This window comes from Culex pipiens, chromosome 3 (genome assembly GCF_016801865.2).
Source record: "Culex pipiens pallens isolate TS chromosome 3, TS_CPP_V2, whole genome shotgun sequence".
In the NCBI taxonomy this organism is placed as follows: Eukaryota; Metazoa; Arthropoda; class Insecta; order Diptera; family Culicidae; genus Culex; species Culex pipiens.
This window is the reverse complement of record NC_068939.1, coordinates 43,476,482-43,503,129: the sequence shown is the minus strand read 5'-3', so window position 1 is coordinate 43,503,129 and position 26,648 is coordinate 43,476,482. Positions and strand designations below refer to the sequence as shown.

The window sequence follows — 26,648 nt, the reverse complement described above, 5'->3', positions numbered from 1 at the left end:
TCCAATCGGAGAGAAGTATGGTTAGAGTTAGGCTGATCAATTTATTTCTCTTACTTGTTTTGGTTAAGGTAGGTAGGTTTGTTTTTTTTTCTCTCTGCTTATTTGCGCTGCGACTGCATTTTAATGCACGCAATTTAATACACACTATTGGAGGTGTGTGTGAGTGCGTGCAATTCTGGCTGGTGTGGTTTATGAATTACGTTTGCAATGATTTATCGGAGCTGAATCTAGTGTTTTGTTTTGTTTCTTTCTCGTTCGCAATTCGATATAGGTTAAAGTGTGTGTGTTGTTTCATAAAGATAGTTTTGCTTCAGTTTTTTCCTCCACTTTTTTTTATATAAAACATATGTATATAAACGCTTATTAATTAACTTCATCTTACTGTTTATAGTACAAGCTTAATTTTTGTGTTTTCTTTTTCAATTTTCTGTATCCGTTCTCAATCTTAGTTTGCTGTTTTACTTTTGTATACTAATATATAATGACGATCCTTAAGGTTTACTTTAACTTGTTTTATTACTCTTCTCCCGATTCGCCATACCTTAACTTATGTAGAAACTTAACTTTACATGAACTGTTGTTTTTCTCCCTTTAGAGATCGGAACCTCTGTCAGTTAGGTTAATGTTTTGCATTCTAGTCAAACATCAGCCGTATTCAATTGTTATGCTTGTTTTTTTCCTTCTCCTGCTTCACTTTCTAATATGTATATAAATATAGTTCCATATGTATAAGTGTATATGTTGTGTGTTCTCTATGTGTTATGCCTTAGCTTTTAGTGTTTCGCTATTTCCACCTTCAGTGTTAGTATTATCATGGTTTTCCCTACTATTTTAGATGAGATAATTGTTTGTTATGTGTGCTGTTTTTTCTTGTTTTCTGTTAAATTTACTCCTCTTGCTTCGCCGTTCTTTTCCCCCTCTCTTGAGTGAGTGTCCGAATACGCGGAAGCATCACAGAAATAATTGTCAATAAAACAGAGCAAAGAAACTAAATTTATCTGGAATAATTTTGCACAAAATTGGCTACGAAAAAAATAAACAAAAGAGAAACAAATTGACAAAACGACAACAAAATGAGTGTTTTCTTACAAACTAAATTTTTACTAGCGCAGGGTTGAGGGGAGGAAAATCTGCGTTGAGAAAAAAAAAACGCAAAGCACTTATCAGAAGTAGTAATAATGAAAAAGACAAAAATTACGCTAAATAAAATAACTCTTTCTTTTAATTATACGATACGGGGGAGAATTTTGCAAATTATGCTAAGTAATAGAAGGGATTAAGGTTAGGTTTAACCAAAGAACAACACAGAAATAGACAAAAAAAGAAAAGTCGCGTTCCGGTAGCTCTTTCTCGTTTGCAAGAGTTTATTGGGCGATTCTCACAAACTGTTGCTTACTCTCTTCCTCTCTCTTTCTCTCTTCTTGGTGTGTGGGTGTTGTAGGTTGGAAAACAATTTCTACGAAGCAATTCAAACAAATTGATTGTGAATGTATCTCTCTCTCTCACTCTTTGTTAGCGTTGAGAGTGTGTAAGCATTACAAACTATAGATTCCAAAAAAATAATAAAGATAATAAATGTATGTGTTTTTGTGTTGATTTGTATGTTTTCTCTTTCTCTCTTTCTCTAAAGAACAGTCTATCCGAGGACGAAAGGTCTCATCGATCGGGTTCTCCTCTTTCTTGTTAAGCATTTTTGTTTGTGGGTGTTTGTTTAGCAACAATGTTAAATTCAGCAAGATGAGTATAGGTGTGTGTGTGTGTGTGACAGTGTGTGTAGTAAAATTTAGAGGTACAATTTAAAAACAAACAACAAAAAAAAGTAACAACGAAAGGTCCGCTCTACTCGGTAGGGCTCGGTCTCGCTTACTCGCTCGCTCGCTCTTTTCTAGTTAATCTGAGAATTTAAATATTTTTTTTTGTTACGTAGTAGATGCGCGCGCGTTTATCTTGCTGTTGCTGGATTTTTTGTTTTGCTTGTTTGTTTGTGTGCTTATGTGTCTGTATGTGTGCTTGGGTGGAGGATGTGTGTACATCGTTTCACACGTTGCTGTTGCTGCTGCTTGCTTTTTTTTTACATCGAACGTGTTATTTTAAATAGAGCTGCTTAGGAGAGGTCTGAAATTGAAAAGCAAAAAAAAACAGTTAATAAAATTTTTGAAACGATTTTTGAAGAGGTCGTACTGATGTGCACCGATTGATGTTGAACGCCAAGGCATTACTTAAATGTGTGTACTTTTCCAAACGTCACTTATTTGAGACTTTTAAATAAAAATATAGTTTTTGCAATTCCGTCGTAAAACTACTTACTTTTCCTGTCATTCTTGAACGACGAAATAGCCTACTTTTCTGTACCAAAAATAACAGAATCGAATAGCAACACTTTTCAAAATAAATGTTGAAAAGTTCTACTTTTCAGCACTGAAATAAGTGCTGAAAAGTTGAACTTTTTAGCACTTGTTTCGAAAAGTAACACTTTTCAAAAAAAAATTTAATTTAAACGATTTATTGACAAAATACATGAAAATTCGACTTAAAATTTCACTCAATGGGTGTTTTTCGAAATTGCAAAAAATGTTGTATGGAACTCATTGCAAAACTTGATTTTTTCAGCACTCGTCGTATTTATCCAACTCGGTGAACCTCGTTGGATAAATGTACGACTCGTGCTGAAAAAATCCTCTTTTTGCAACTTGTTGCATAAACTACTATTTTGCAATTCCGTCTTGAAACTGTTTACTTTTCCTGTCATTCTAGAACGACACAACGGTCTACTTTTCTCTACCAAAAAATAAAGATTCGAATAGAAACATTTTTTTAAAATAAATACCAAAAATAATAGAATGGAAAATTAATACCTTTCAATACTTTTCAGCACTGTAATGGGTGCTGAAAAGTTGAACTTTTCAACACTAGTTCCGAAAAGTAAAACTTTTCAACATAATTTGACTATATATGGAAATTTGACTTACAATTCCATTCAAAGGGTGTTTTTCGGAATTGCAAAAAATGTTGTATGGAAGCCAGTGTTGCGATTTTGAGCGCTCATCCGCTCATGAGCGAGCATTTTTCGCTCATTCGCGGGGAGGAGCGCGACGCGAGCTAGCTCACGTTTGCTCGTGCTCGTGTTTGCTCATTTATTTTATGAGCAAAAATGCTCAATGCTCGCGCTCGCGCTCATTTTTGCTCATTGAGCAAAATGAGCGGTATTGTTTTACCTGTAACGGGTAAACGATTATAACCTTTTTTCAACAGAGCTTCGAGGTTGTTTTTTTATGGAGGCTTGAATAGGCTAATCATAATAGGTAATTATAAAATTGAATGAAGATATTTTTCATAATTTTTGTTTTGAAGCTTGTTTTGGAGTCAGAGTTAAGGTGTTAAATTAAGAGCTGTACACAGCAAAAAAAAATCATAGAATATTACATCTTTAAAGGGGTACATATTTTATGTCAGAAAAATTCGTAATTTTACTTCTGAACATGTTTTTTCAACCTTACAAAATTACACCTTACAAATGTACACTATTTGTTTTACTGTGCAGAAATAATTCGATTAATAAAAAAATATGTTGCTAATAGAGAAAACTATTCAATAAAGCTGTTTTCTTGATAATACGTTACGTCATGTTTGAATTATTTGTAAAAAATTGTGCATAATAAATGTCAAATCTGTGTTTTAGATAATTTTCACATCAATTATCTTATTTATATGCTGGAGTCGATCCAAATTAAAAAAAAAAAAATAGAAATGAGCGTGCTCACAAGTAAAAACATGTTTTAATATAAAAAATCGATTGTTATCCTGTTAACAGCTTATTTAAGACCTAAACATTCCGTTCCTTGACAGTTTACTCTAAATTTGAGAGTTAAATAAGCTAAAAAGAGTGTCTGGGATTCTAAGCAAATTTAGACATCTTAACTAGTTTTCTTAATTATCAAACGCTGAAAAAAAAAAATAAGCTGACAACATTAGAGTTTCATTGTTAATTTGATTTTGGTTAACCGCGGTAAATTTTCTTGAAATATTTCGAATTGTCAAAAATCCACAAAAGCATTTACAACAATGATCACACAAAAACTGTGGTAGAAAAGTATCCCCCACAATTCACCGCGATCAATTTTTGACAGTTCGACGCCAACGAATAATTTCATGAAAATTTACCGCGGTTAAACAAAATAAAATTAAAAATGCAACTTTGATGAGTTCATGTCCCTTTTCCGTGATGAAATTATCTTCAAAAGTGGCAATACAATTGGCCTGTGCCAGATTCATCAACAATACTAAAAATGTACCTATGGCAGATGTAGCTACACAGAAAAAAAAATGTAAATTTACCCAACACTGAAACCATGTTTTCAACGTAAACATGCTCAATGTAAATTTGAAATTCATTGTAAAAAGTTGAAATGCACTTAAAGAGCCTCAATGTAAAACGAGATTCATTGTAATCTATGTATCTATTGTAAAACGACATTTTTATTCTGGAAAATCATAAATTTGAATTTATGAAAAACATGTAATTGCAATTCTGATGTAAAAAATTGGAAATGTAAACTCTAAAAGCATTTATACTTCAATTTTTATTCTGTTTTGCGAATGACAGCTCAAGCGGACAACGAAAACAATTCAGTTCAACTTTGCTGATGTTTGGTCCGCAATTGAAGGGAAGTGTTTTCACATTCAATTAAACAACCTCAGCAATTGACATTAGATGTAAACAATCAGCTCTTCCCGATCACACTCAATGCAAGAGATAACCAGAGTGAGCGGGATGAACTGTTTGTTTACATGTTATGTTAGCCCTGAACAATAATTGTTCAATTATTTTTTCTGATTTTGAAGTTTTCCAGTAACTTGGAGAAAACTTTGTAAGTAAATGCCCAAAAGTAATCGTTTATCAAAATTGACCTTTTAAAAATACCTGAAATTATAGGCAGAAACTGGCGAGCCCTGACTGGCGATGTTTTCGTTCCCGAAAATCGTACCGGCGGCTTCCGGACGGATGTCAGGCTTGAAATTCCAGATCATTAAGCTTGGCAATCGGCACCTACAGCAGAATCAGGCAGGGGCAGCTGTTAGACGGCAGTTTTCCCACTCCCGGCAGGTGCGCTGCAGCGTTAAATCCTAGAGCTGGATGAATTTGAAATCCTGCACCGCCTTGTCCTGATTCCGGACCCGAATATTATGGTGGCGGCACTGAAGGACTGTCGCCGGCTGAACGATTACGCGTTGGCGATTCGTTTTCTGGAAGCGGCCAAGGACCGCTGCGGGGACCAGGTGAGCACCATCTATCCGTACCTGCTGCAGGAGCTGCGGCCAAAACTGTGCGAGCTGGGCATCGAGGAGCTGGGCTACGACAAGCCGCTGGAGTTGTTTTTCTGGAGTTGTTCTCTTCTATCAACGAACAGGTAAACATCCCGATTCCCGAATAATTGTTGGTCCATTAGCAGATAGCGCGCACTGACACCGTCCAGGGAGATTTGCAGGCACAAGTTGCGGTAAAACAAGCCCAGGAGGTCTTTGCGCTGATTTCCTTGCATGGCCGGGATGTTGCGTTACCCACGAACGTGTGATCTGAAAACCAAACTCGATCTAAGGTTGGCCAGGTCGGAGAACTAGCCGCAAGGCCACAAGGTAAGCGCTTTTTCAAGACTGGTCTTCCAGAACACACGGGTAACGGTAAATTGTCTACTTTTTCCACAGTCAACTGACGTCGATTGTTTTGAAGTTTTCTTTATGTTTATCTTTTTGTTTGTTTGCCAACGAATCCCTGCGACTGAAAGTGTGTACTCACTTGACACATCAAATCTTATGTACCCAAATTTAAGTTCAAACAGACAGAAAAGTTTTATTTGCTATGAATGGAGCACCCATCGTCCAGCAGTTTTTCTTTTTTTCTGCAATGTATTTCTTATGATTTACACCAAATAATATACTTTGCAAAAATAGATTTAACACAATTAATACGATTTTTTTTCGGTTTAACCAGATGTTGCATTTTTTTTTGCTGAAATAAAAAAATCCTATTAAAGATAGGAAAATCAAAATTACCAACGTGTAGCATTAAGTTGCAATAACTGTCCTTTGAATTTGGTGCCATTTAAGGCAAAGTAGAAACCAAAAATTAGTTCAGATTGTTTTATTTATTATACACTTTTTATTAGTTTGTGTGTTTATCTGAGCAAAATGACAATTCGATGTGTATACAAAGTTTTAATAATGTAAAATTTTGGAGGAAAATGAAAAAAAAGATATATATTTTTGTGATGGCCGATTTAACCTGTCTATTATCTGATTCAAAATAAGGGAATGTTTTAATCAACCGAAACCTAACTAATCAATTGAGAATGTAGATTATTCAAGTGGACAAATATTTTTTAAAGTCACATCTACCATAAAAGCAAAGCTCTGCTTCAAAAATGATAATTGAAATGATTTTCAAAATTAGCAATCTAACCTCATTCTCGCATTTTCAATCCGGATCTCAGAATTTTCAATCACAATGGCAACTTAGCAAAAAAAATCTAAAAGTCAGTCGATAGAACTTTTTATTTCTTACCTCCTGGTAACTTTATTTTATTCCAAAAGATCAATTTTCTTCTAAAAAACCTTAAAATAGTTTTCACTCCCCTTTGCACTTATCGCGCAAAAACGTAAACGTAACCTTGCACCAAAGTTCTCCTACTCGAATGTAGGTGGCGAATCGAATTTTTAGCTTTGGTTTTGGGGGCCTATAGTGAAGTACTAGATTGACAAGAAATGTGCTCAGCCTCAGGGCCGAGAAACGTCATTTTCTGATTTCCAAATATTTACAAATAGCTGTCTGACGAAAAAGTTTAACTGGATGAGCTTGATCTTTGCCAGCTTTGCAGAAAACTAATTATGTTGCTGTAAATAAGGAATTCACTGAATTGTGCGCTAGTGCTGTACCGGGAAGCTGCTCATCAAACAGTTTACGTCCTCTTCCTCTGGATCGATGATGATTAAACGGTAAGTGTTGAATGAAATTGATTTGGGAACCGTACTGACGCATAGATTTAGTTCCAGATGAGATAAATAACATGCTTGAGGATGTTAGGCATCGGAATTGTGACGGGTATTGCATCACGGAACGGGCGGATTACCAAGCTGCTCGTATCAGAATATCAAGACGGTCTTGTCCACATGAGAGTCGGCGGCCATCAAAGAAGAGATGAGGATTGCCCACAGCCAGCCCCTCTGCAGTAAGTCACTATCCTCCGCGAAGCTTGTGTTCCCGGATTTGAACCCGACACAGCCTGTTACGTCACTGAAGAAAACCCTCGAGGAAACACACGCTTTAAAAAGACTCGCCGGCTGCTGTACAACGCCACTATCACTGGAACTTTGCATGCTCCAGCAGGTTTGAAATGGTGCTGACAGCTTCTCGTCACTCAGCATCGGCTACATTTTGGTAACCGAGGAAAATCAAGTTTGACTACCGTGAGGTGAACCTGGAACTGGTCACCTCTGAAGCTTTAAACATCTTGCACCAAAAATTTACTGGATTACGAGGTGGATTAGAGAGAGTTTACTTGTTGACAGACATTAGGTAAGTACAATCCGTATTGCCAAGATCACCCTTTTGAATCGTTTTGCGAGAAGTACCTACTCGACTCTACCGACTCTGACTTCACAGCACTTTTGTTATCTTTTGTTTAATATAAACATTTGTTCATCCGGACCTGCTAATGACTTTTTGCAGCATCATATTTTTCAAATGTTCAGTTTATATTGCTCCGCTGAATCTGAGTTCTGATGTAAAATTCAAAACAGTTTTTGCTTCACTAATTTAAATGACTTACTTTTGTGATTTGAATGATTAACATTGAGTATCTATTTAGCTCCAAATACTCCAATATGATCAAACAAAAATCCAAATGTATGTCATCCTAAGCAAAAATTGAAAAAAAAGTTTTAAATTTACATCGAATTCTAGATTCAGCGGAGCAAAAATTTTTTTCGCTTTGGTAAATTTACGTTATTTTCATCGGAAATTTACACGATTTCCAAATAATTTGCTTAGGCTTATTTACGTTGGATGGTTCGTAAATTTCCAATGAAGTTAATGTAAATTCGCATCATTAATGACGTGCACTTTTGGTACATCATAAATGATGTAAATTTACCGGATTTTTTTTTCTGTGTATGGCAGATCATGCACGAGAACGGATTTCCGGACAAACTGACTCGGCTGATCAAGGCTACCTTGGATCGTGTGATGTGTCACGTGCGAGTGGCAGGGGAGCTAGCGGACCCCTTCCAATCGCACCAAGGGTTACGACAAGGTGACGGCTTATCCAATGCACTGTTTAACATCGGACTTGAGGGAGTTGTGCGAAGAGCGGGTATAGACACGAGAGGCACGATTTGCAACAGGACAGTCCAACTTCTTGCTTATGCGGACGACATTGATATTATAGCGAGAGACCTAGAGACGGTAAAAAGGGTTTACACCGCCTTAAAGACGCAAGCAAGACGAATTGGATTGGCCATGAATACGACGAAAACAAAGTACATGAAAGGGAGGGGCTCAAAGGACGTTGACCCCCCAAGACTCACCCCTCTAGCTGTGGATGGCGATGTGCTAGAGGAGGTGAGCGAATTCGTGTACTTGGGATCGCTGATAACGGCCGACAACGACACCAGCTTAGAGATCCGGACTCGTATCCACTCCGCGAATCGCGCCTACTTTGGATTACGGAAAACCTTGACATCTGATCGAGTGCAACGCGCCACGAAGCTGACCCTGTACAAGACACTGATTAGACCGGTTGCCCTCTATGGCCACGAGACCTGGACGCTGCGGCAAGAGGACGAGCGAGCCCTTGGAGTTTTCGAACGGAAGGTGCTGCGAACGATCTACGGTGGAGTACGTACAGCTCAGAACGAGTGGCGAAGGCGCATGAACCACGAACTGCACGCGCTGCTGGGAGAACCGACCATCGTCACCCTGGCGAGAATCGGGAGGCTCAGGTGGGCCGGCCATGTCGCGAGGATGGAGGAAGACCATCCTGTCAGGATGCTCTTTGACCGCGCGCGACCGGATGGCGGCACAGGCCGAAGAGCAGGAGCACAGCGTGCACGATGGGGAAATCAGATCGAGGCGGACCTAAGAAAGATCTGCAACCTAGGAGACTGGCGAGCTGCAGCCCAGAACCGAGCAACATGGAACAACCTTCTTGATACAGCACGGGCACCGCGTATGGTGTTCTAAGCTGATTGGTATGGTATGTACTAAAAATGTACCTGCTTTGCTGATGAGCGCTCATTTAGCGCGAGCGCATGCGATGAGCATGAGCGAGCACGAGCTACCTGTTAAGTCCTCATGCTCATGAATGAGCGAGCACGGCTTCTGGCTCGCTCGCTCATTCGCAACCCTGTATGGAACTCGTTGCAAAACTTAACACGCAATATGGCAGCTGGGTATCAAAAGAATCTTGGTTTCAACTTTCAAATATCCAAATATTGACGAAATATATTTTTTTTTGTGGTGCAGTACCGTCAGTGGGGGTGAAATTGGGTCAAAGTGATTTTTTACGGATTTTACCATTTCTCAGATTCTTCTCAATGAAACTGAATTCTGTTAAAAAGGTTGTGTAGGGGACATCTTAAGATGACTTCGCTGAAAAAATCTCGTTCCTAGAACAAATCCTGTTATTTTGGCAGCTGTCTAAAGTTGAGGTACGTTTTTGGCCAAAAATGACCTCTCGAAAATCATTTTTCTAATATTTTTGTTGGAATTGCTCGAAAACTACCCAAATGTTTGAAAATCTCCACTTCAAACATTGTAGCATGTCAACACGATTCCCTCGAACAAGAAACTCTGTTGGATGACTTGTTTTTACCATATCGTTGTATTTGAGCATAATTTTAGTTTCACTCGACCCAATGTCACCCCCTCTAAGAGGTGAGATTGGGTCAATTTTCAAACTATTGGCATTTAAGGTAGTGGGGGAAAAATATTATTATTAGTTTTATTAAAGACACTTTACCATTGCAATGGCTTTCGTGTCATATTTTTGAATATACAGGATTCTAATTCGGTTTCTAAATCTGTTCTTTAAGCTTTGTAAGAGTAAGAAATTTTATAATTTTTTTTCATTCTCGTTGAATTTTGCTAAAATTGTCTCTAATGTCAGTGGGGGAAAATGTTAGTGAACTATCTAAGAACAAATCTACGTTGAAAGATTTTCGATGTTATTTACATTGTTTTTGTTATCAAGAAATTACGAGAGGTGTATCGTTTTTTGACCCATAGTCACCCCCACTGACGGTATATTGAAATTATATAAAAATACAAAATATTTTTTAAAGCAGCCCAAACATGCAAAATTTTATATTATCAATGCAGGAAGATGCATTTTAGATTGTTATTAGTTGACAGTCTTTATATTTCTAGATTAAATTTTCAATTTCAAATCTGCACCCATGAATTTTGTATTAATATTCCTTTTTTTATTAAATACTTTTTTTCCGAAAATACTCAAGTTTTCATAATACGCAAAGTGTGTATCAAATCAAACGAATTGAAATTTGGTGTAAATTTTCATTTTAATACTCAAATTTTGTGAAAATTGTAGTATTTACAAAAAATAAAACTATAATTAAATGAAAACACACAAAATATCAGAAATCCATTTTTTTCAATTTCAATTGGTGTTTATTAGAATTTATCATTTCTGCTCCATGATGTTACATTTGCAATTCAGAGATTTAGAGAACCTTTCAACTGAGATCAATTCATAAGCCTTTACAGGGAGGGTACATGTTTCTAAGTTTAGATTTTGCTAGCTAAGTGCTCTTTTAGGGAAAATAAATTTTGAGAAAAACCCCTAAATCTATGAATATCAAAACATCGTTAATAATAATTTGAGTGTTTTTGAAACAATACAGTAATTTGTGAAAATTTTAGTATTTCGATGCCGGTGTGCTCTCTTGTACTAAGCTTGCTGGGAGTTAGTACAAGAGAGCACACGGTCATCGGTCATCAAAATCGGTGCACATCGACTTTTGCAGAGAACTATCGGTTTTGAAACTTTCTACTCGGTAAATACTTACAACTTGGCGCCGCTTCGTAGCGTCTCTGTATTTGGTCGTAGGTGAATTTGACAAATGCGTCGTACTGCTCGGCCAGCTTGGTGGTCAGCACGGCATCGTACTGTTCCCGCAGGGAGTCCTCTCGTTCCTTGAGCATACGCTCGCAGATCATTTGTACCTGCGAATAGTGCAAGCAAACGAAAATGCCTTTATTGACTCCTGAATCGTGACAATATAGAATTCGTCGTATAACGCAGCTATTGCGCGTCAAAAATGAAAAAAAAAGGATCAGACATCTGGTTCGGATGAATTATGATCCTGCCCTTAACTTTAAATCCCTCTGGTGCAAAGAGGACACGAAAAGGGATCTCTTGCTGCGTTGCCACAGCACATTCCACGAGACGTAGAAAATCCCTCTCCGTCCCCTGCTGAGACGGATTCTCCACAGAAAACACCCCCTTTTCTAGCTAGGAGGACCAACTGTTTGGTTAACACATCGAAGCAACAAAATACTCACCTGTTTGAACGTGAACAGCGCCTTCTCCGGGTTCTTGACCATGCTCGGGGGGCTGTCCGGCCGGCGGGGACTGTCCGGGCCCATCTCGGAGCCGCTCGATTCCGAGTCCTGCATACGCTCGCTGTGGTTGAAGGTGAGCTGCTTCCGGCGGTGCAGTCTTTTGATCTCTTCCGTGATGTTTTGGGCCATTTTTTCTGCAAAACAAATTAAATTGAATGAGGAACACGCAAAAAAAAAGTGAGCTGGACATCGAATAAATTAATCATATTTCACAGAGTGCAATCAATATTTCAAGTTGACTTCCCCCTATCCTCGAAAACGCCATCGATTTTTCGCAATCGTAGAAAAATTGAAAAAAGATAAACTTATGAATAATTTCACTTATTGGAGGAGAGTGTGCGAGGCAAGATCTAAAATATTCCCCCCACTTTTAACTTCACCCACCGGGGACTTCCATCGCCTCGAGAGGGATGAAATACGATGAAACTGCAGCGGCAGAAGCAGCAGCAATGCAGAGTTTTAGTTTATGGCTCATTGCATCCCAACTCCCACATCTACTAGCAGAACACAGTTCGCCTGGAGACTAGTTTATAGTTTGAGCAGCTATGAATTGCTGGAAAAATACACATGGTGCCGTCGGGAAGCCATAGAGCTTCAAAAATAATGTTACAAGATCCAGCTAAAAAGTATTTTAAAAAACCAACTGAACCTTGTTTTATGCATTTCCAGAGTTTTTTTTTTAAGGTCCTATAAGCTATTATGTTTCATAACTAGAGTTTTTTTTTTGATTGGGTCCTATAAAAATATAAAAGACCATAGTTTATTGGTCCTTTTTTTAAAAAAAAAACTCTGGATATGTATATGTTGTTTTGTTTCTTCATTCATTTGTAGTAAATATTTAGTACATTCCATATGAAATTTATCATGCTTAGTTTTTGATTTATTTTGATGGTTTCATGTCTTTTCTACAACTTTAAATCATGATCTTACATCAATTTGCTGAGTATCATCAGTATCATGCACCCTTGGCCTGCATTACAGTTATTATTCTTACAAAGAATCTAAAAATATCTGTGAATTCGTTTTTTTTTTTTTTTGGGAGGGTGGTCCAGCCGCACATCGTTGATGTTGAAACCTCTAAACTGGGCCCTCGTCCTGTCACGTCTGTCAGTAGTCTTGTCGTACATTACAACTAGAATCAGATCTGCCAATGAATTAGTACACTTCGACCAAATAAACAATGACGCTGTATGGATCTGACTCTAGAATAAATGCACAGTTGTGTGTTATTCATAAGTCCAACTTATTCAATTATTCATTTAAGTCCAAATATTCATTTGCTAACTACTTTGGATCGAAAATCTAAATTTTAATCTAAAATCCTCTAAACTTAATGTTCAAAAGTAAACGTTCCTTAGAAGAAGTTGTACTACTACTTCTATAAAAAACAATACAAATTCATGAAGGGTTAGGACAAATAGGATAGAAATCGCGATTTGAAAAAGCAATGACCATTTACGTCAAAAGATCCGTAGTTCCTCGATTCGCAACAATGGTCGATACAACCATAATCCGAAAACCGTTAGTTCAACAGATCAACGAATTTTGTCCGATATCATTACATTATTGATTGATCGAGACTCTATGGACAATTTGACATAAAAGAATGCCTAGTATTCTACATCAATCAAAGTTTATTGACAGCATTACTCTAACTTAACAATTGCAGCTAACTTTAACATCAAATAGATTTGGAAAGGATACAGATTTATTTTAAATGCTAATGCTAAGCAACAAATCAATTGTACTATCCTAAAGTCCCACCTAAATCCCACATTGTGATAGTGAAAAAGTCACAGATGCAGCGGTGTCTTGTGCAATTGTGATATTTTCACTATCGGAGAACTACCTAGTTCACGAAGACAGCTTATCAGTCAACACTTAAGCCCTGGGGCTGCGACAAAGCGAGTTCTCGTAGCATGAAGTGGTGTCCATAGTGCTTATAAAAAAAGAATGTATACCCAAATTTTAACTAATGCACTAGGATCAAATCATGCCCCTTGACTTTACAAGGCCCAGGGCTAAAAAAATCTGTGAATTCGTTAAAAAGATATTTTTACCAAGTATCCTTAAAAATTTGGTATATTTTGATATTTAATTTTTTGAATCGATGTCGATTTATCGACCTGTCAGTTTTTTTTTTATAAATATCCAGCTTGATAACACTTTATGTTTTACCACTAATTTTATACGATTTTGTCTAGACAAAAGTTCTTTAAACTTATTTGTAATACCGTAAACTGGGGTGACTTTGATAGCCCGGGGTGACATTGATAGAAATTTAATTTGGCCACTAATTTTGATACAGTCACATTTTTGCATATATGTTCGATAATAAGCTATCTCTTAATGCTTACATACTCAAAATTCTCAAAAATGTTTAGATATTAATTTGACGGGCATTTGAAAAACCTATCAAAGTCACCCCAGTTTACGATAGACCATAAAAGACTATTTATGCCGTATGAGGGTTTTTAGAACCATGATAAAACCTGTAAGTTTAAAATGTTACTAGGGTACCTTTTGTTTGATAAACATAGTCAAAAACAAATTACAATCTGTTGATAGCTGTTGATTCATAAAAAAAAAATTATAACAATTTGGGTCAAATGCATGGCACTATAATCATTCAATATTTATAAGGAATTTTAATGTCGAGTCCACGAGCAAAGCATACCCATCTCGCATCGACCTCACAAATCTGCCTGAAATTTTCAGGGGTTGTTTGTACATATAAAACTAGCAACTGGCCAAAATATGAGCACTCTAGGTCAACGGGAAGTGGGGCAAATCGGGACACAAAGTTTAAAGGTTCAAAAACGTTAAAAATCTTAAAAGGGCTATGACTTAGGCAAAATTCAATTTAATTTCAAAATTCAAAATGCATCTACCCAAAGCGTTCTCAGCCTCAGATAGTAGTCCCAGATGTCCCCTACAAGCTGCAGGTCGAACCGAGTTGATATCTGGGTGGAACACTTTTTTATTTGAGTTTGAAAATTATGCTATTTTTTCACTAAAATGCCAATAACTCCCTTTAGATTTTATCAATTGGGATGCTTCTACCTGCATTTTGTTGCATTTTTCAAGTCCTTTTAGATGCATTTTGAATTTTGAAATTAAATTGAATTTTGCCTAAGTCATAGCCTTTTTAAGATTTTTAAACTTTGTGTCCCGATTTGCCCCACTTCCCGTTGACCTAGAGTGCTCATATTTTGGCCAGATGCTAGTTTTATATGTACAAACAACCCCTGAAAATTTCAGGCATATTGGTGAGGTCCAAACGACGTCCCATGCAAAGGGGTATGCCCTGTTCGTAGACTCGCTCTTAAGTAGCCTTTTTATTTCCATATAGATTTGAATAGAGAAAGGAACCCGAAATTTAAAGTAAGATGCTGAAAACGAATTGAGTGAAATTAATATTTCAATATTATTCATGAGTTAGAATATATTGTTCAAACAAGGATGCTTGTAGTTCAAATTACCGAATTTTTCCCGATTTTTCGTGGATTTTGGCTAATTTCCGACCTTTTTCCCGACTTTCCCGATTTCCCGACTAGAGTGGCCACCCTGTTTAATAAGTGATGATAACATTAACCCTCTACTACCCAATTTTTTTTTCGAAATTTTTAATTTAGTTTTGGTATTTTAGTTTGCGTTTATCTTGTTTAGTTTTTATGTTTGTTTTTGGAAGTATTTGGCCTATTCTACCACCTCCTATCATTACATTTTGCCTATCTATTTTTTCATGTTTTTACAGTCACTTTTTCAATGTTTTGCTTGTTTTTCACATTTTCTGCTATAAAATGGTACCATTATAATTTAAATTGTAAAAAAATGCGTAGAGGCAAAGTCTGCGACACTAGAAAAGTTACTGCATACTTCTGTTTACTTAGAATATAGGAAATGTTAGTAAAAAACACAGCCAAAGTTGACCCCTTACCAAATGACATTTTTTTTAAACATTGGCAAAGTTATATAAAACAAGTCAAACTTTCAACTCATAAATTTTCTAAAATTTTAAGAGTTCTCTGTTCAATGCTTTTAAAAGATCAAAAATTGGTTGAAAATGGATTTTTGGTGATTTTTTTAAATCGAAGCCCGTCTTAAAGCGGGATTGAGTTGTAGAGGGATGCTTTCAAAATGCTACAAAACCCACCCCACAATTTTCTTGTTCTTCCCCTTTAAATTAAAACCCTCTATAATTCCACTGCGTTCACTGCTGGCCTCACCCACGCCCTCTCCTCCACAGGCAAGCCCCGGTTGGTTATCGGGGTGATTTTTGTTTTTTCGGGGTTAAAACCTTAAAAGCTTGAAAGTTGCGGCGACGACGACGACGACGATATTGCCATCACCACCAAGTCAAGAGCCAACCAAACCACGTTTCATTGCGCTGTCTCTGCGCAAAATATAAAATTTAATGCACACTTTGCTGGCTCCATGTATTCTGGTACCGTCATCGTCATCGTCGTCGACGGTCAACATGGACGCGCGGACAGACGGACGAGCACGATTTTTCGATCGATTCAGAGTGATGTTAGTATGGTGGACTGGACACTCACCTGGGGTCAGCTTGGGGCAGACGGCATCGGCAAACGGGGAAGGCTTCGGTTCCATCACGGCACTGCGGGCAGCCGCCGACGAGGACGAGGGGCTGCTGTTGAGGGCGTTGCTGATGGAAGTGCTGCTGCCGGCGGCGCCGGCCGGACTCCCGAAGGGGTGGCACCTCCGGCGCTTGGTCGGCCGCTGATTGAGACTCTCCCAGTCGAGCGAACGTTTCAGCGTTGCACAGGCCATTTTGTGATTTTTTTTTGCTGCTGCTGCCGGTTGAGGAGGCGCTGGTTCAGTCTTTTTCTTCTGCTTCTTTTTTCCACTTCCGGAACGACAACGATTAGGGGGTTACCACTTGAGAACCGAGGTGCTTCCTTTACTGGGTAATGTTTTTTTCACCTGCACATCAATCTGTATTCACCGCTGCTGCGACAATCAAAGCTGTACAAAAAGGGAAGGAACACTTTCTTTTTAGCAAAGGAACAGGAAAAACGAGCTCCTTGAGCAAAACACGAAATGCCCGACGAAAGGATTAGAGACAACACACACTAATCGCGTTGGAATTTGCTCGACGGCACGGCTCCAGATGAAAACGCACTCCACACTGTCCACCACGGCGCAGCAGATTTCGATTTTCAAGTTTCGTTCCAAAGAGACCTGCCTCCTCCTGCTGTCAGGTCAGCTGTCAGACTGAGTCTGGTGTGTGGAGAGAAGGAACAAGAAACTAAATCTAGTGTGCGTGTGCGATTGGGTTGGGTGCAGGGTGTCAACTTGGTAGTTGGTTGAGTACTTTTCAAGAAAATCGAAGTACTTTTCAAGAAGTTCATGACTGATGGAGTCAGGGTGAAGTAAACATCGTGCTGAACATTTTATCTAATCTAATCTAATCAGACCCTAGCGCAGCCAATCTTTCGAAGGGATCCTGGAGAGTGCCTTAGGTTAGATGACGCCTAGCACTCTTCTTGTCATTTATTAACATTTGTAGTGCGCCATTGCATTAGAATGCATTGAAACATCACAAGCGTTAAAGCGGCCAGGCCTACTGCGTAAAGCCGTATCGCAGAGATGACTCGTAATTGGGTTGAGTTTGAGCACAGAGTGTTCGAACAACAACACAATTCTGAATCGACAGGGGAGGAAGAAGCGTGGGGACACACCACCATACGCTCCGAGATTTGGTTGTATTCGTTGGGAGCACCATGCTAAGAAGGTTTGGTACTCCGGGACCCTCTGGGATGGGACATTGTATTTCCATGAATGCCCTGGACACTTTTTGCCGTGGTTATAGCGCCACAACTCGCTCTCTGTAACAGTATTCCTAATTCCAATCCAATCACACCAAGTCGTCATGGCCTAGTGGTTAGCATTTTTTGCTTACCAATCCAAAGGACGGGGGATCGAACCCCGCCTCGAGCGACTTTGATTTTTCGTTCATATTCATCATTTCAAATTTCTGTGTTCTTTAACTTTCTCGTTGGGAGCAGATGGGCATCGAACCCAGAACCATTCGCTTACAAAGCGAACACCGTAACCAGTCAGCCACGGCCGCTCCTACATCGTGCTGAACATTTTATTAGTACAAAAAACCAAAAACCTCCAATTGGGTCCTAAAATGAAGCTTAGATTGCTGATATTATTGTTTACAGCGATAAAGCTTATTTTTCTGAGTACAATGACCACAAAGAGTTTAAAATGGATTTTTAAATCAATTTTGAAAAATTAACCTCGCGGTCCTTCTTGACAGAAAAGCTCCTACTTGACAGCTCGTTCCAATGGGACCATAGTTGATCCATCAAAAAAATGTTGTCTTGTCAAAAAAAAAAAAAAAAATTGCATTGAAATGAAAAAAAGTGATTAGAAATGGTTTTTAATCGTGTTTTTTACCGTTGCACATAAAAATTGACATAGGGCTTTAGTACCCAATTCTAGAAAATCGCTGACAAAAACTGGACAGCTTGTTTTAATTAATATTGAGCAATTTTAGCTCAAATCATAAATTTTTCTGTTACTTTTGTACCCGAACCTCTCTGATTCCAATGAAAGCCAATTCTGGAGCTTTTTTTTTTGAAAAGGTCCAATAACCCAAATTTTCAGTTTTTGCTTTTTGTGTGTTTTTTAATACTCCTGACTCAAGGTGGTTTCAAAAACACTCAAAAAGCAAAAACTGGGAAGCTTTCTGAAAAAAATACAATAAAAGAAAAATACACGCCACTTCTATGCGATTTTTCAATTTTTAAGAGTAAAATTTAAATTTAAAGGTAATGTCACGATTTTTTCTCGTTCACAATTTTACATCAAACTCTCCATATTGACTATTGTCTTTTGTCCAATCTTTGTGAAGATACAGCGATTTAAAAAATAAAAATGTTGAAAAGAATAGGTTTTTGGCAATTTCTATATGACAGACTTAATTTTACAGTCTCGAAAATATTTTTATCGGAAAGCTCGTCCAATTTCCCATTAGTTTGCCTTTGACAACTTTTTAATTTGACTCGTATTAATATTTACATAACTTAGTTACTATCCAGGTTTCTACCACACTGGAAAAATATACTATTTTCAGTTATGAACAATGTAATCAGGCTTACGTACATCCAATTCAAATGCTGTTGAGGCAAACTTCAAGTCTGTCATATAAAATTTGCCAAAAACCAGCAAAAACACTATTTTCCAACATTGTTATTTTTCAAACCGCTGTATCTTCACAAGGATTGGACATAGGACAATGTTCAATATGGACAGTTTTATGTAAAATTGTTTTAGTAAATGATTTTTGCAGAGGCGACGCGTGGCCAAAATGTTTACCTGTTCAAAAAATCTTTTCAGTAATTTTCAAGTTTTTAAGCATATTTATTAGAGTGTTTCATCCAAAACCAAAAGTTCTCAGAATCAGGCAAACCGAGGTTCCCCTAGTAGAGGATACCCATAGGAACTCTGATGCCAAATATCAGCCCATTTGGTTGAGAATTGGCCTGTCCCCAGCGGTTTAAAGTTTACATGTAAATTACTATGGGATTTTTATGCTTTTCGTTCAATCGTTCCTACAGGTCTGAGGACAACATGGATTCACTCGGAATAAAGACAGGTGTGTAGGGGATGGTCCAACGAACAAATTTCATAAGGAATTAGGGTTGTCCATTCTGTCCCCAAGGTGCGCATTGGATCGACGTCCGGTGTCTCCAGAATCAACGATTCACCCTTCAAATGTACGCATTGTCCTTAGTATGCTATGACGGCTAGGTGAAAATTTCGACGCCCCATGTCAGACGGTGAACACGTGGCAGAGCATACACTCAAGTCTTGGTTCAGAAACATTCTTTAAAGTTATAAAATATAATTATTGATGTTCCTGTAACAAATTGAAATATTCTAAATAACGTAACATGATGAGTTTGTAATTATAATGCAATCGATGCCTCTCCACGTGTCACCATCTGACATGGGGCGTCGAAATTTTCACCTAGCCGTCATAGCATACTAAGGACAATGCGTACATTTGAAGGGTGAATCGTTGATTCTGGAGACACCGGACGTCGATCCAATGCGCACCTTGGGGACAGAATGGACAACTCTAATTCCTTCTGGAACTTGTTCGTTGGACCATCCCCTACACATCTGTCTTTATTCCGAGTGAATCCATGTTGTCTCCAGACCTGTAGGAACGATTGAACGAAAAGCATAAAAATCCCATAGTAATTTACATGTAAACTTTAAACCGCTGGGGACAGGCCAATTCTCAACCAAATGGGCTGATATTTGGCATGAGAGCTCCTATGGGTATCCTCTACTAGGGGAACCTCGGTTTGCCTGATTCTGAGAACATTTGGTTTTGGATGAAACACCCTAATATTTATGCTTAAAAAATAACTTTTATACATAATAAAGAGAAATTAGATAACGTTAGCAATATTGTTGTGAGAATTGTTGATCACATGATTTGTATTTAAATAGTAACTTTTTTAAATTACAGCAATGATCATTCTTTAAGAAGTGTAAAATTGAAATGCTTTTTACATTGTAGTTTTGTACAATTAGCTTGTTTTGTAAATAAAAAAACTAAATCAAAACAAACTTGAGGCGTAATCCAACCACAAGTTTTTCCTTGGAGTTTTTCTTAGAGCAAAAATTATGCATTATTCTCACGAAGCAAACATTCCGGATATTGACCATTCTAATCCTGAAATCGCGTGCTCTAGTTTCCTGACAAAAACAATTAGACCATTAAAAATTGTATTTTACGTTTCTCTTCAAAATTTCCCTAAAAAACTAGAGGGAAAAAATTAATATCCATGAAAATTATTTTTTTATTTAACAAAAAGTCGTGCAATCAATTGGACGTTTAACGTTTATTTTTGCATTGATTTTCAAAATGGGCTTTTTAAGCATATAACAAATTTTGAATTAATAGCCACACATAAAAAATAATTGCCATAATTAAGTATAAAAAATCTGAGATTTTTTGTTATTTTACTGCATCTCATATCTCAATATAAATCCATAAAATAAAATAAAAAACATATCTGTATAAAAAAAAAATTAAACAATCAAAACTCAAGAATTCAAAAATTAGCAGTTGTTCATAAAAGCAATTCAAACCATGTAGACATTAAATATTACGACAGCTTATTGAGCTTTATTTTGATTTTTGTTTTTGTACAAACAACATGTAAAGGAAATTATTGTATGCTTGGTAGATAAAAGATTATGTTCTATTTTCTTCCAAATTGTTTTGCAAATCTGTCGATGAACTTGCTTGCTCATTTTTAACTGAGCTAATTATTACTTTATTTCAGTTAAAAACGTTACTTAATCCACCCTTAGGTGGTTGGTGCCTTCCTCACATTTAGATAGGGTTGTCAGATCTGCAATCTATTGAACTCATTGAAAAGGTCTTTTGATTACCTATCCAACGACAAGTCGCATGATAGATCCGGACAACGTTTTCATCAAAATATCTGAGATCCGGCCTCCAAAAAGTGCATAAATAACACTTAAGTGCGTATAACTTTTGATAGGGTTGTCAGATCTGCAATCTTTTGAACTCGTTGCAAAGGTTTTTTGATTACCTATCCAACGACAAGTCGCATGATAGATCCGGACAACGTTTTCATCAAAATATCTGAGATCCAGCCTCTAAAATGTTTATAAATAACACTTAAATGCTTATAACTTTTGATAGGGTTGTCAGATCATCAATGTCTTGAACGCGTTGGAAAGGTCTTTTGATTACCTATCCAACGATAGGTCGCATGATAGATCCGGACAACGTTTTCATCAAAATATCTGAGATCCGGCGTCCAAAACGCGCTTAAATATCACTTAAGTGCTTATAACTTTTGATAGGGTTGTCAGATCTTAAATGTTTTTGACGCGTTGGAAAGGTCTCTTCATTACCTTTCTAAAAATGTATAGCATGACGGGTTTTCTAACAAAAAACACCCTTTTTACAATCTTCCGGACTTTTGTTAAAATCGTTTTTTTAGCATAACTTTTGAAGTACTTAACTAAACTTTATAATTTTCAATAGCGACTTATGGGACCCCAAGACGGATCGAATGAGACCAAAACGGTCCAAATCGGTTCAGCCAGTGTCGAGATAATCGAGTGCATATTTTTTGGTGCACAGACCCACATCCCTACACACACACACACACACACACACACACACACACACACACACACACACACACACACACACACATTTGCTCAGAATTTGATTCTGAGTCGATATGTATACATGAAGGTGGGTCTATGAGGTAAAACTAAGAAGTTCGTTTTCTGAGTGATTTTATAGCCTTTCCTCAGTAAGGTGAGGAAGGCAAAACGCCTTTTGGAAGCAACATGCCGTTCTACTATTTATAACAATTAAAAAGGTTTTACAAAAATATTTGAGCGAACGCGCCAAATCGTCTTGGAATCATGGAACAGCCATGCGCATTCGTATCATAGAGCTCTCAATGAAAATCTAACGCGCACTGAAAATTCTCCCAAGCACCCGCCAATCTGTCCGGATTTCTCCATGCACGAGTTCCCATACAACGCATCCAAAAATACACAGAAAGCCCCCCCCTATTTGTACACGCTGGACGGTATGAATGTGGTAGTTCAGGGTGTGCATGAAAGCTTTTGGACAGTCGACATAAAAGCGCGCGGGCCGAGACACGAGCTGGGAGAGAGCACAATATGGAGCTTTCTCTCTCTCTTTAAACTTTGCTCTCTCCCTGCTCGCGTCTCGGCTCGCGCGCTTTTATGTCGACTGTCCAAAAGCTTTCATGCACACCCTGAACTACCACATTCATACCGTCCAGCGTGTACAAATGGGAGGGCTTTCTGTGTATTTTTTGGATGCGTTGTATGGGAACTCGTGCATGGAGAAATCCGGACAGGTTGGCGGCTGCTTGGGAGAATTTTCAGTGCGCGTTAGATTTTCATTGACGCTCTATGATACGAATGCGCTTGGCTGTTTCATGATTACAAGAAGAGTTTAATTCTTCCTTCAGAATGAAATCAAAACGATCACCTGTCCTATGAACAGGTTGAACAGGTGGACGCGACGCCTCTGTGATTTTTGTATTTTTTTAGGAGAGACATACCATCCTGCATTATTCGTGAGTCTTTTTGTATCATCTCAGGCTGTTTCCTTAAATATTTGGAACGAAAAAAAAATCGTGACATCACCTTCAATTTACACTTATAAACTTAAAAATTGAAAAATCTCAAAGTGGCGTGTATTTTTTCAGAAAGCCTATACAATTTCCTACAAGTTTGTCTTTGACCACTTTTTAATTCGATAGAAATTGATTTGAAACGATAGAAAAAAAAACTCAAAGGTTCAAATTCCGATGATGTGTCCTCTCACAAAGCCAAACAAAGCCGAAAGTTCGCACCGAGCCGAAAGTGGACAGGGACTTTTCTCTATTCTTTCCGAAAAATTACAAAAGTGGTAATTTTACGAAAGGACACATCAACAAAATTGGTAGGAACCTCGCGTTAAACTATCTAAATTGCACTTGATTTGGGTAGCATTTCATGACTTCTCTCTAGATCTATTTTGGTCCAAAAGGGACAATTTTCAGCATCCGCAAAACCAATGTCAACCTTGACTGGCTTTCGCTGCTGTGCCCTTTCGTAAAACTACGCTCCGTTTAGCGTTGCATCAACTCAACATTTATTAATTCCTGAGTTTTAAAATAATAGGTTTAATTTTTGTTTTGCTCTACTGTATATATACGAAACAATCTTGAGTCTAACGCTCTGACTTTTGCTAAAACAGTTTTCCATTTCAACGTCTCTCGAAGCCCATCCCGAGGATGTTGCGCGCCGTGGAAAACACGGAACTGACCGCACTCTGGAGTTGCGCCGTTGCGTCCTCGGACTTTAGCAGCAAGCTGTCCATTTTGCTGCCCTCTTTGACGCGATGCTCCAGGAAGGACCAGGTTCTCGCGTAATCGGGTGAAGCGTCCTGCAGCATGTACAGTTCGGTCATTTTGTAGATGCCGGCCAGGCCAATTCGGCGCGTGTACCAGTTAAAGTCGACCGATCGGTCCCCGGCGTAGTAGCAGATGTTGTCCGAAATTGTTAGCACGTTGGACAGTGCGATGGTAACGTTTTGGGGGAGCGTCATGAGGGCCATGGCTTGGGGCCACTGTTTCATGTACGGGATCAACATCCGCAGGCGCACCTCGATGGCCTTTTGGGCAAAGGCGGCCGGATCTGCCGGGGCGGTGGCGCCGACCTCTTGCTTCATGTAATCGACCAGCTGTTCGTTGCACTGTTTGTGAAAGAACTGGACAATTTCGATGCCTCCCCGGGGGAACAGGCCGCTCGTCACGGTGGGATAATTGACACTTTCGGCACCCTTGGCCAGGGACTGTCGCGACCAGCCGTGGCTGGGGACAAACGCGAGGGATGCCTCCAGGATGCGGTCCTTTACGGCGGCAACCTGTGGGTCTTCCTGCTCGGGTTGATTCGCACCACCGGTGGAGGAACTTTGGTCCGGTGTTTGCTGTTGTGCGAGGAGCTGCTGCTGCTCTTTCAGCTCTTCACGAGCACGGAACTCGCTGAAGCTTTCGCGGGGCTGGTTGCTTCCCGAGTCGGTGCTGTACAGCTGAGTTTGGAAGGATGTCGCTACCGATTCCGTGCTACGGTTCGTGACACGCAGAAGGTAGCTACAGGTTCGTAGCATTCTGATGTTTTGAGTAAGTCGGCTCAGTTGAGACATGATCGAGCTTTGGTAACACACTTCTTCACCTCTCTTTGGTAATGTTGATACCCTCAAAGTTTGACTAATTCTAGAACAACAAAAATAAGCACAAACATTACAATTAGTTTATGATCAAATCCATACAGGTTAATGCAAAGAAATTTCCCTTCCCACAAAGAAGTCGACACCCTGCTACACTTGACAGCCGTTCACACAACCATCAATCCCCGTGTTTCGTCCTGCCCAAGAGAAGCTCGATTTTCCTGTAATTCTTTTCTTCGCCCCTTTCAACGAGACCCCGAAAACACAATGTCCGTCCTTTCTTCGCCTCCCTTCTTTCTTCTTCACATCGAACCGAATTCACTCGAAAATTAATAATGCACTTTTCTTCCTTTTTCTCCCTCGCTCTTCCGTCGTCGTTGTCCGCACACACAAGTGCTGTGGCTGGCCAACAACGCAATGGCCTCCGTCGTATAGTCGTTTTTTGGCCAGACTGCTGCTGACACACACTCCTTTTTTTGCTGCTGCAACACGACAATAATCAGTCTGGCTGGCTGCAGAGTTGCCACATTTGCTCTTTCGGGTATAAGGAGAGGATTCTGGCTGTGCAGCATTAGGTTGGGTTTTATCATTTTTTTTTTTTTGAAAAAAATCTGAAATTTACAAAAAAGCTATCCACGTGGTTTATGGATGACCCATAGGTAAAAATAAAAAATCCATGCTCCGATAAAAAATGTCAAATTGGCACGATATTTAGTTGTAGAGCGTCAATGCATTATAAAAACAAAGTGGCCAGGCCTACTGCGTATAGTATGCCGCATAGATGATTCGTTGAATTGGGTTGAGTTCGAGCATGGTGTGAAATTTTTTAACGTTTTATACGAAACGTTAGAAGAAAAACGTTGACCACCTAAATCCACAAATTCGGAAAAAAATGTTTCTTAAGGGCTAGTACGGAGCTGGCAAGAAACGCATATGTCCATAAATGATTTTTCTCATATGCCCGAATTACATTGAGGAAAGAAAAAATCACTTCCTCTATTTTGTTCTGCCCTTCGTAAAGTTGTTTTTTGACCCCTTTTCTTTTGAGGAGCATAATGGCCCTTTACCAGAAAAAAAGCGCTTCCCGAACACAGACGTGAATGTCAAGTACCTAAAATGCATAATATTTCTCAGCAAAACTAGCGTTTCCCAAACACGGAATTCTATTTCAAAGTCCCTGACCACCCGATGTCGTCGCAGCAACAATCCTCTCTTTCCACCCAACTGTCGCACCGTCTTCTTTTGCGTCTTTCACTTTGCGTTGCCAGCCAGCCAGCATTATTCTATGTGCGTTGCTGCACACACGCACTTTTTTATTCCATTTTTCCTCAACTTCCAAAAGCATAAATTTTATGCTGCTGTCCGTTGCGTGCGCGCCGTGTGTTTGTGTGTCTGTACACACCACGGACACAATCAAACCCACGCGCACACACACACCCGCACGCGACCGTGTAAAAGTACGACGAAGGAAAAAGACGAAATGGGGAGAAAAAAAAAGAAACTTTTTCTTCGAAGCACACACGCACGCACGCAATTTTCCGACGGCGAAAAACGACCTCCGGAAGCGGATTTTCCGTGATACGCGTCCGCGGAACGGTCTCCCGAACGGAAAAGGGCAGTTTTCGACGCGAGCGGGGCCCCGGAAAGGGCTGGAAAATGACGAATAAAATTTTACAAACCACACACACGGGAGAGATGAAAAAATATGGCTGCTGCTTTCAACCGAACTCTCCTCCTTGTCGACTGCGATGACTGTTCCGCAACACAAGAGGGTTGGTAACCGAGGCCGATCGGTGTGTGTGTTTGGTTGGTAACCGCCAGCCACTGATGCACGCTAAAATTTGAGTGGGTAAGTTTGATGGCATTCTCCAGGGCCCCGGCGATGGCCTGATATGAGCTACCGAACAACATTGGCAATATGGCGTCGTTTGTTTACAAACATGAGATTGTTTGTGGATGAACCGAAAAATTTACTTTTTTGTAAAAAAATCTATAACCGTTGAGCAATAACATTAAGTCTTACAAAACAGACAAAGTTTCGTTAAATTCTAGACCAAAATTTGTTTTATTATTATTTTTCAATTTAAACCTCTTTTATCGCGATTCTGATCACGATTGCACATCAAATCATCGTGGCTTTAGTGTATCTTTAGTTCTCACATCGATTCGCTGTAGATTCGTGTTTAAATTTTGAAATTTAGCATAAATTAAAATGAGTTG

At 38.8% G+C, this 26,648-nt stretch overlaps 3 protein-coding genes across 5 annotated transcripts; 1 reads left to right on the top strand and 2 right to left on the bottom strand.

The window, feature by feature from the left end:
- On the bottom strand, positions 1–26,201 carry LOC120416496 (akirin). Of its 2 annotated transcripts, none has more exons than XM_039578212.2 (5): positions 26,117–26,201; positions 16,195–16,624; positions 11,576–11,769; positions 11,080–11,236; positions 1–2,115 (listed from the first exon to the last, which is right to left on the bottom strand). In XM_039578212.2, the coding sequence occupies exons 2-5, from the start codon at positions 16,427–16,429 to the stop codon at positions 2,105–2,107; spliced, it is 597 nt and encodes a 198-aa protein (XP_039434146.1). In that variant the 5' UTR covers positions 16,430–16,624; positions 26,117–26,201; the 3' UTR covers positions 1–2,104. The 2 variants fall into 2 exon arrangements, with proteins under 2 accessions (XP_039434146.1, XP_039434147.1); XM_039578213.2 differs by having other exon boundaries at positions 26,108–26,190.
- Positions 4,405–5,935, top strand: LOC120416497 (cytochrome c oxidase subunit 5A, mitochondrial-like). Its single transcript, XM_039578214.2, has 2 exons — positions 4,405–4,868; positions 4,934–5,935. The coding sequence occupies exon 2, from the start codon at positions 5,185–5,187 to the stop codon at positions 5,410–5,412; it is 228 nt and encodes a 75-aa protein (XP_039434148.1). The 5' UTR covers positions 4,405–4,868; positions 4,934–5,184; the 3' UTR covers positions 5,413–5,935.
- Positions 23,335–26,201, bottom strand: LOC120416495 (ubiquinone biosynthesis protein COQ9, mitochondrial). Of its 2 annotated transcripts, none has more exons than XM_039578211.2 (2): positions 26,108–26,201; positions 23,335–24,474 (listed from the first exon to the last, which is right to left on the bottom strand). In XM_039578211.2, the coding sequence occupies exon 2, from the start codon at positions 24,402–24,404 to the stop codon at positions 23,466–23,468; it is 939 nt and encodes a 312-aa protein (XP_039434145.1). In that variant the 5' UTR covers positions 24,405–24,474; positions 26,108–26,201; the 3' UTR covers positions 23,335–23,465. The 2 variants fall into 2 exon arrangements, with proteins under 2 accessions (XP_039434145.1, XP_039434144.1); XM_039578210.1 differs by having other exon boundaries at positions 26,117–26,195.
- Positions 26,202–26,648: the final 447 nt, after the last annotated feature.